Source organism: Mustela nivalis, assembly GCF_964662115.1.
Source record: "Mustela nivalis genome assembly, contig: HAP1_SCAFFOLD_556, whole genome shotgun sequence".
In the NCBI taxonomy this organism is placed as follows: domain Eukaryota; kingdom Metazoa; phylum Chordata; class Mammalia; order Carnivora; family Mustelidae; genus Mustela; species Mustela nivalis.
Window position 1 is genome coordinate 418,025 of NW_028136103.1, and position 10,466 is coordinate 428,490.

The following is a 10,466-nucleotide window of genomic DNA, read 5'->3' on the forward strand; positions in this document are numbered from 1 at the left end:
TGAGAAAAAGTATAAAATTCTGATGAAAGATAACAAGCAAGGTAAGATGTGAAGTGGAAAGAAAGTCCATAATCTTGGGTAAGAACACTCAATACTGTTAAGAGGTCAGTTCTTCCCAAACTGATCGACAGACTCAATGCAATCCCAATCAAAATGCCAGGAAGTTATTCTGTGGATACCAACATGTTGACTCTAAAATTTGGATGGAAAACTGGAAAACCAAGAGTCCCAGAGTAGTCAACAAAATATTAAAGAGCGGGGAAAAAAAGGAAATTGAGGACTGCCACCACCCAATCTCAAGACTTACTATTAAAGCTATAGTGATTAAGACAGAAGGTGCCTGGCAAAAGAGACAGGTCCTTGGAACAGAGTGGAGAGCCCAGAACAACATCCACACACACAGGCAAAGGCAACTCAATGGCAAGGACAGTCTTCAACAAATGGAACCGAACAATGGGGCATTGATAAGAAAAAACAAACAAATGAAAAGAATAAAAACAAACTTTTCACACCTTTCACAAAACCTAAACGTAAAATGCAAAACTTCTTAAAGATGACATAAGAAAAAATGTAGGGATCCTTGGATTTGGCAATGACTTTTCAGATATAAAACCAAAAGCATGATCTACAAAAGAAAAAAATGGATGAGAGGGACTTTGTTAAAATTAAACTTCTCTGTAAAAGACACTGTTAAGAGAATGAAAAGACGGGACGCCTGGGTGGCTCAGTTGGTTAAGCAGCTGCCTTTGGCTTAGGTCATGATCCCAGCGTCCTGGAATCAAGTCCCACATTGGGATCCTTGCTCTGCAGGGAGCCTGCTTCACCCTCTGACTCTGCCTTCCACTCTGTCTGCCTGTGCTCACTCTTGCTCGCTCTTTCTCTGACAAATAAATAAATAAAATCTTAAAAAAAAAAAAAAGAGAGAGAGAATGAAAAGACCAGTCACAGAGTAGAGAAAATATCTGCAAAACACATCCATGGTAAAGGACTTAAAATAAGAAATATAATATAAAGATGTCTTAGTAGCAACAAGAAATCAAACCTAATTTAAAAATGTGAAAAGAGGGCGCCTGGGTGGCTCAGTGGGTTAAGCCGCTGCCTTCGGCTCAGGTCATAATCTCAGAGTCCTGGGATCGAGTCCCGCATCGGGCTCTCTGCTCAGCAGGGAGCCTGCTTCCTCCTCTCTCTCTCTCTGCCTACTCGTGATCTGTCTGTCAAATAAATAAATAAAATCTTAAAAAAAAAAAATGTGAAAAGAGCGGTGGCTGGGAAACCCAGTCAGTTAAGCATCTGCCTTTAGCTCAGGTCCTGGGACTGAAATCCACCCCCGGCTCAGCGAGGAGCCTGCTTTTTTCCCTCTCCCGCTGCCTGCTGCTACCTCTCCGTATGCTTGTGCTGTTAATAAATAAATAGAATCTTTAAAAACGAAAAAAAAAAGGATCTGAAAAGATGCTCAACTTTGTATGTCATTAAGAAATTGCAAATTTAAACAAGGTACTATTACATATCGCGTAGAATATAAAAAATCCAAAGCACTAGTAATACCAAAATGCTAGCAAGGATGTGGGACAACCGAACTCTCATTCACTGTTTGGTCAGAATGCAAAATGGGATGCACTGTGTGAGACAGCTTGGCAGTTTCTCACAGAACTAAACACATTCTCACTATAAGATCAGTAATTGTGCTCCTTTGTATTTACCTAAAAGAGCTTAAAACTAGTGTCCACACAAAAACCTGCACAAGGATATTTACAGCAGCTTTATTCTCTGAAGTGCCAAAACTTGGAAGCAATCCAATCTCCTTCAGTAGGTGAACAGGTACACTGTGCCACACCCACACAATGGATTATTCGACAATTAAAAGATGAATTATTAAGCCACAAGACTTCGAAGAACCTTAAATGCATATTGCTAAGTGAAAGACCAGTCTCAAAGGCTAAATACTATATGATTCCAACTCTATGGCATTCTGGAAATGGTAAAAATTAACCAACATTTTTATTTTTATTTATTTTTTAGGTCATCTCTATACCCAATGTGGTGGCTAGAACTCACAACCCCGAGATCAAGAGTCAGATGCCCTAGCAACTAAGCCAGCCAGGTGCCTCTGAAAAGGTAAAACTCTAGACAGTCAAAAGATCCCGGGCTGAGGGGTGAGCGAGGAGGGTGCAGAGAGAGGAGAAGAAACAAATAGATGAGGTACAGGGTTTTTCAAGGCAATGAAACTAGGCTGTAAGATACCAACAGTAGGTAAATAATATTATACATTTGTCAAAACCCACAGAACTATAGAAAGAGGAGTGAACCCTAATGTAAACCATGGGTTATTAATTAATACTGTATCAATGCTGGTTCATCAGTTGTAACACATGTACCACAACAATGTAATACATTAATAATAGGAGATAGTGAAGTTAGAAGAAAAATATCTTCTCTTTGTACTCAGGGGTATTTCCTATCTGAACCCAGTTAAAGTACAAATCCCCCAAAAGGCCAGAAGTTGGGAGATCACAAGAGGTGTTGGAACACAGGAAAATAAATGAGCAAACCAGACAAGCTGCAGGTAATTAAGAACCATTAACCATGAGAGAAGCAGTGACATCACTCAAAATTAAAACCAAATAGAGTTTAAAAGTTTAGCTACTTTACTAACTAGCTGCAATCAGGGATGGCAAACAAAAACTAATTCAAAGTAACCTGGGAATTAATCATTTAAAACTTACCAATAATCTGAAATTAGTAGCTTTATTGCTCTGAAAATTACATGGAATTTGGAAAGATTGAAGTTCTCTAAGCTGCCAAGAAGTAAAACACTCCTTCCCAGATACATGGACTTATAAAATCACTATATACTATCTTCACGAGAAGCAGAATCCCCCAGAACCATCACTCTGTAATGATGAGAAGTACTAAGAGGGCATATGAAATTTATGAAACATGTCCCATTTCATCGAGACAAAAAACCAAAATAGTTAAGCACTAATCTGCACACTACATAGGGGTTGAAAGACATAGAAAGTTTGTGTGAGCTCACGTATGTGTGTGTTTCCAACCATTCTTGAAAACAATGGACAACAGAGATGAATAAATGTTCCTGTATATCCCATAAATATTCCTCAATTATTTATCATGCAACTCCAGCTCTGCTCTAAGACCTGGGGACACAGTCATAAAAAGAAAAGACAAGGTCTCTGCTTTTAAGGAGCAGATATTCTAATGCAGAAATGAGAAAATAAATATGTAAACAAACATTATATTAATGAACAGTGATCAAATAGTGATTAATGAATAGTGATCACAGCTAAAAAGAAAACAGGACACAGTAAAGGTTGAGTGACAAATGGCATGTATTTTAACTTGGATGAACCAGGAAATATAGAACAATGAGTTGAGATCCAAATGACACAAAAGAACTAGCCACAGGAAGTGTGGGAAGAGTGTTCCCGCCCAAGGTATCAGCATGTATACAAAAATGTCCTTGGAGCTCTTCCCTCCAGCCCCTGCTCTCAAATCTCTGACCCAGCTAGGTGGGGACATAATCTAGGACTTGTGTCTCCCAAAACTCATTCTAAATCTTTGTTTGGTGACTAAATTATCCAAGCTTGAGAAATTAAAAACATATGCTAACAAGATCTTCCCACCATCTACAGAGAGATCATCTTAAAAGCATCATGAAATAGTAACACTGAAATTCTAAAAAACTTCTGTTCTAACATTTTCATCAATATTATATCAAACTCCTTTCTTGAATTTATATACCCATTTGACATATTTATGAAGAGACAAAAAAAAAAATAACATCTACTTTCCGTAAATGTATTTATCCATCTAACAAATATTTGAGTACCTAATTACACTCTGTTCCAGCTGATTTCTTCTCTTTATCTCTTTTTTCCCCTCAATTTAACACCAATCATAATCTATGTAGGCTTTTAGTTCACTTCTCAAAATTAATTTCTTGAACTATTTAAAGGAATTATCCAGTGCTAGAGTTCTCAACACTCGTCACACTTAAGAATCACTTAAGAAACTTTTTTAAGATTTTATTTATTTATTTGACACAGAGAGAGAGATCACAAGTAGGCAGAGAGGGAGGGAATCATGCTCCATGCTGAGCAGAGTGTCCCATGCAGGGCTCGATCCCAGGACCCTGAGACCATGACCTGAGCTGAAGGCAGAAGCTTAACCCTCTGAGCCACTAAGGCAGCCCCTCACCTGAGGAACTTAAAAACAAAAAGCCCAAAGGGCACCTGGCTCATTCAGTCACTGGAGCGTGCAGGTATTGATCTCAGGGTTGTGAGTTCAAGTCCCATGTTGGGTATAGAGATTACTTAAAAAAAAAAAAAAGAAAGAAAGAAAGAGCCCAAGCCCCAGTTTGTGATTAATTTGTTTAAATGTTTCAAGAAATTTGATGCTAAATGTTGTAAGACTAGTTAAATAACAAAAAGATATATTTACATAATACTTCTTGCTCTCAAATTTTGAACAAAGAACTTACTAATAATCAATAACTTAGTAGGCCAACATTTTATTTAAATAAGTTTTATGGTACTACAAAGAGTGAATTAGAAAATCAAAAGCTCTTGTCCCACTTCCCTCAGTTCCCACCTGTGGCCTCTGGAAAGGAACACATTACAGTAGGATTTCCAAGGACTGATGTGTGGGGGTCAGGAGATCTGGCCTGTGATTGGCCCCAACTAGCTGTGTGGCTTTAAAGGAAGTCATCACACCTCAGGCCTCAGTTTCCTTATCTGCAAGCCAGGATGGACTAGAGTCTTTTCAGAGGAGCTGGCAAAGATCAAATAGATAAGCACCACCTCATTATACTAACAAGCAAACAGAAGGCTGGAGGCGAGTGATTTGCCCCAAGTCAGACATAAGCAGGCAGAGAGCAGAGCCGAGGATGGGACCCACATCTGCAGGTCACAGCTAATCAACCAGCACAGTACAAACAGATCTGAGCAGCTGCTCATTCTTCCCCTTTTCCGTTTTGTCCATCAGAATGCATGCTCCCTGCAAACAAGGACACACAGGACCTGCTTCCTGTCTCAAAATTCCCAGTTCAGGGGCGCCTGGGTGGCTCAGTGAGTTAAAGCCTCTGCTTTCGGCTCAGGTCATGATCCTAGGGTCCTGGGATCGAGCCCCGCATCGGGCTCTCTGCTCGGTGGGGAGCCTGCTTCCTCCTCTCTCTCTGCCTGCCTCTCTGCCTACTTGTGATCTCTCTCTGTCGAATAAATAAAATCTTTAAAAAAAAATTCCCAGTTCACCCACTTATAACAGGGAGAAACCTCAAGGACTTACCCCCCACCCCCACACACTGTTCTTTTACCTATGGAACATGAGGGTACATACATTCACCGTCCAGAGGGCTCCTGCCTTCACTTCTCATGGAAAAGGTCATCCTGTGCCTACCCGGGGTGCCAATGAAGCCACAGGTTCCAGAGAGGAACTGACACAGAGAAGTTTGAAGGAGGCAGATGGCTCAGTGCAGAAACAAACTGTCTACCAAGGAAAACTACCTCATGGGGGACTGATTCTCTTTGAAATACGTTCGAGTGCGTGGGAAAATGGTTTTTCAAGAGCTGGTGGACTGACCAGTCACCTGGTACATACAAGACCACATCCGCATTCTGACAAGAGTGGCTTGCCTGCAGTGTAGACCAGGGGCCAGAAAGACAAGGAAGGCGCATGGAGACTGGGTGAGAAGCTTCTATGGTGTGATGGCAAGGGCGCATTGCAAAGGTACGAGAAGAGATGGAAAGAAGTATATGGACTCAAGAGGTTTAGGAAGCGAAATCCACAGGACTTGGTGTGACAGACTAGATTTTGGAAAGGTGACAGAGTAGGAGTTGACTTCTGGTTTCCCGACCCCAGGCTAAACGTATGAAGTGTTTACCGAGAGAGGCAATAGAATAAGAAAGGTGGTTTTCAGTGGAGGAGGTGCTCATGAATACCGTCTTGAACCTGATGAGTCTGAGGGACCACAGACACATTCGAGAAGAAAGGTCAGCAAGTCCGATACACAGAACTGGTGCTCAGGAGGCGTGTGGGCCAGAGATAGGAATCTGCCTTACCTGCTGATAGGTGGTCATGAAGCTGCACAAAAGGTCATCTAGGGAAAGAAAGGAACACGGGGCTGAGCCCATAATCAGCATTCAGTGGCTACCAGAAGCATGACTTTGCACAGGAGACACATCAGAGAGGTAGAAGAAAGACAGGAAGCAATGCAGAGCATTTGGTCTACTGCGATGTCGAGTAAGGAGACAGAGAAAGGTCAGGTGCGCTGACTTAGAAACAGTTTTGGTAAGAACTCTTTAGTGGAATGACAGGGCCTGAAGGGTGGAAGGTGGGAAAGTCAAGTCAACCCCTGAGCACTGGCTGTGATGCGCGACAGTGACAGGGCAATACCTAGAGGTGGGGCAGTCAAGTGGGAGAGGATCAAACAGGAGAGCGTGATGGGAAGGAGTGCAGGGGAGAGGATCCTCCAGGCTCCTGGAAGGGCGGGAGGGCATGGACTCTGAGCCAGAGTGGAGACCGAACCCGAGGAGAAAGGAGAGCCCCTCCCCGTACCAGGCGAGGAGGAGAAGGGGACAAATACAAGAATGGGATCATGATCAGCAGGATGGAGGAGGTCCCGTGGGATGGCTGCTAATTTTTCTGTACAACTGGAGATGAAAGAGGAAGGCTACTTGTGATGTCAATAGCACACCCATGTAAATGGTCTAATTTATCTGTTAGGCCACTTTCTCCCCCTACTACCAATACCTTATGTCCTGCTCATCTATTAGTTGGCTGTCAACCCAAAGGATTTTCATATTTCTAAGCCGACAAAGTATGATGTTGCCAGTGCCTCTGCCCCAGGTGACCCTTCCCCATCTGCCATCCCTGCACTTTGATCACCTACCTCTTTTGCATACCTTTCCCCTTCTATTTCTTATTAGATCTCATAAACATGACTTTTTAAGTAGTCTCCTGCCACCAGTCAGCTCGCACTCAACAGGTATGACCATGCAACTTCCTGCTGTAAACCTGACTGCAGCTCTACCATGAAGACTGCATCAACGTGGACCCCTCAATGTATGCAGTGTCCAAGGTGCAACCCGCAGCCCCACCCCATCTCCCTTTCTACCATCCCAGTCTCATTCCAAAATGTGCCAAACAAGACACCTACATAGAAATACAACCCCGAGAGCAAGCTCTCCGCTCATTTCTGCCTCGGAACTGTAACTTAACAAAACATCTCTCTGACGGAAACACAAATTGCAAATAACCTTTATCTCCAGCTCCCACATAGAAGATCAATACCACTTTACACAGAACAGCTGTTCCATGTATTTTCCTTCTATGTATGAAGGGGTCATGTTCATTAACACTACAAATTGTACATTATATTCAGAAATTTCAGAGCTTTGAAAGAATATGGAATTGCTGGCATTCTAGCCACTTTCCCAGTTTGCTCTCTCCCTACCTCTAAGTCCTACTTTAGAACTGATATTTTGAGATTTCTATTTTCCGAAGCTGCTTTGGCCAAAGGCATTATGTCAGCTCAGAGTGAGAAAGATGGCAGGGCTAGGAAGTGTGAGAAAATGCTAGTGTTAGGCCCAAAGAAAGCCTGACGAAGTCCAAAGACAGACAGCTAAAAAGACTTCCGTGCTTTGACATTCTTTAAGTCTGTGTCTGTGCCTTTTCTTCTTCCAATGACCTCTCTCCTCATCACGTGTCCTTCGTTAACAAAAGGTTTCTGGATCCGAGAATTCACTCTGTGCTCTCCTTCAGACACTCCATTCACTTTACACCTTTTATTACAGTGGCTTAACATCACCATACAAGAACAAGAGTACAATATACCTTCGTCTAGACATCCCTACATATTAAAAATGATATGGCCACACCGCAGAGGATCCAGACATAAGCACTTTTAAAGCCAGAGTTTGGGAGATGTGATCTGAATGCTGAAAGACCCGCGGATCCCCTTACCCAAGAATTCAACACTGCCACAGGATGCAAACAGCAAGAGTTTCTTTATTGTAGCACAGGCGCCTGCGGGTGGTCAGCAGCTCCTGCTAGCTGAGCACACCTGGCTGGGTGGTGCAGGTTTTTTATAGACAGGTACAAACAAGTCCCGGATGGGACGGGGCCGATTGGCTGACAATTTGAACATTTGAAAAAAGGCATTCTTGGTGTTAGCGGATTGGCTTTGGAAGACCCCCTCACACGAAGAGAAAGGCGGGAAGGGGAAACAAAGAGGGGAAGTTTGACCTTATTACTCAGCGGAAAGACATCCTGCATACCTGACTATGCAGCCCCCTGTCTACGTGACCTACCTGACCATGCAGCCCCCTTGCCTGCGTGACCTTGCCTCTGCTATTAGGAGAAGGTATCTTGTTCAAACAGGAGACAAGTCTCAAGCCCTAAAAGCCAAGTGGTTACAGAAAGGCAAAAGAGCAGTTACATTGAATTCAACCCTGGGGGAAGGGTCTTTTCATTACAAGGGGAGGAGGGGTACTCTTACACAACAAAAGAGCAGTTAATTAGTTAACAACGGGGGGGGGGGTCTTTCAAATGCAAGTATCAAAAAGGAACTAGCTGGTTAACCCAAAAAAGAAAAAAACATATTATGACTTGAAGCCATAAAAAAGTAAGAAATTCAAACTCTTTTCAGAATTTTAGGTACCTACAGAGCCAAAACTTTTTAACACTGAAACCAGCTACTAAATCCCAATCCTTAGAAATTAAACATATACGTTTTGATAGTTTAAGTACAGACCCAGAGGGATACAGAAAACAGATAAAGCTCCTCCTGCCTCTGATTCAAACCTTGGGACATTTTCAAGGCTATGTCTGATGAACCTTTCCTGTCAGTAAAGTCTTTTCAGTTTAAATTTCTATTCTGTAAGTTTATGTCCTACAGTTATCTGCTGCCAGCTTCAGGCTGACCTCACCAAGAGAAGTAGGGCAACTTTAGAAAAGGAGCTTGGTATGCTTTGTAGTACTGGACCAGAACCAGTAAAGACAGTACAATCTTTCAGATTTCTCATTCTGAGCTTAAGACGAAAGTCAGGCATAAACGTTAGGTTAAGTGCCTTTTTGACCGGATTCCTGGTAAGTACGTGCGTTCAGAGATGTGTTCAACGCACAGTCGCTGAGCTTCTAGGCACAAGGCACTGGGAGGCTTCTGTCAGGCTGGGGGAGTGGCGGTCTGACTGTGCCGCACGGTACCAGAGGCGGGTCCTACGGGTCCGGGGCTTTTACGTTTAGCTCAAAACCACTTGCCCTGAACTTTCAGGCCTTTTCATTCAATGTGCATGATTTCACAGGAGTGCTTTCTCCAGGCTGCACCTAGCCCACCCGAGGCCAAGAGACTCACTGCGAAGTGCAGTGAGGTCCCCGCCGAGGACCCGTCCGGGGCGGGGAGGGCCCAGGAAGCCCGCAGGAGAAGCCTGAGGAGAGGCCCCGGAGGGCCAAGGAGGGCAGGCCACCCACGGCCCAGCTCCGAGGAGCAGAGCCCAGGCGCGCACCTTCATGAACGCGTCCTTGTCGAAGCAGAGCGTGTCCGGCCCCTTGGGCAGGTTCATCCTACTTCTCTCCATCCCGCCGGCCGCCGCCTCTCAGCACCGACACTCGAGCGAGGAGTAAAGGTAGGAGGCTGCGCTCCCCGACGCTACCGGTGAAGCCACCGCGTTTCCACTGTACAGAAGGCACTGCTTCCTCCAACATGGCAGCGTCCGTCCCCCGGCCAATGAAAGAGGACGCCACAGGCCCGCCTCCGCCTGCCTCCGCCAAGAGAGGGGTGCGGACCGCTGCCGCCGAGCCAGCAGGTGATGCTGCCGCCATGCGTCGGGAGGGCGACACTACAACCTCGCGTAAGTTTCTGCGGAGCAGCCCCGCCGCTGGTGATGTGGGATGAGCGGGAGAGGGGAGGGCGGGGAGGGTCAGGGGCGCTCCCTCCCCAACCCGCCGTTTCCCTCGGAAAATCGGCCTGTGAGCCTCTTCCAGGACCTTCTCCCGAGATTGTCCCGTGTTAAGCATAGCCGTGGCGGGATGCTGGCCCTTTACTTCTGTGGCCGGTTGTCCAGAGTGGGGGGCGCGTCTTGGTGTCAGGCCTCAGGTCCCCGTGCGCCGCCACTGCATCCGCCTGGGCGCGGAGTCCTCTGTGGGAACCCGGCTTCCGCCCTTAGCCCCCGCACCCACTCCGGAGCGTGGCTTCTCCCCCGCCGAGCTTGGCTCCAGCGATCAGTAGGAGCCAAGAGAGTCAGGATGGAACAGTCAAGACCCCATACAGTGCACTGCCACTTGGAGCCCTGGCTGTGGCAGTGGCGTGGCCCACCAAAACCAGGAGCAACAGGCAAGACCCCAGACCCCAAATGCTAATGGAACACCCTGGGGAGGATGAAGGAAAGGCAGAGAGTCAGCAGAAACCTTCCCAAAGGACATTTCCCTCAGTTTCATCTGGGAGCTGACATTCA

At 45.2% G+C, this 10,466-nt stretch overlaps 1 protein-coding gene across 3 annotated transcripts in view; it reads right to left on the reverse strand.

Moving 5' to 3' along the window:
• Positions 1 to 9,829, reverse strand: part of LOC309857251 (conserved oligomeric Golgi complex subunit 2-like) — a 36,687-nt gene extending 26,858 nt beyond the window's left edge. For all 3 annotated transcript variants that reach the window (XR_014307578.1, XM_082750021.1, XM_082750022.1), the window contains exon 1: positions 9,519 to 9,829. Coding sequence is in view for 1 of the 3 variants with exons in the window: in XM_082750021.1 (XP_082606147.1) it covers positions 9,519 to 9,590 (72 nt within the window). In the remaining 2 variants the exon portion in view is untranslated. The remainder of the gene's footprint in view (positions 1 to 9,518) is intronic.
• Positions 9,830 to 10,466: the final 637 nt, after the last annotated feature.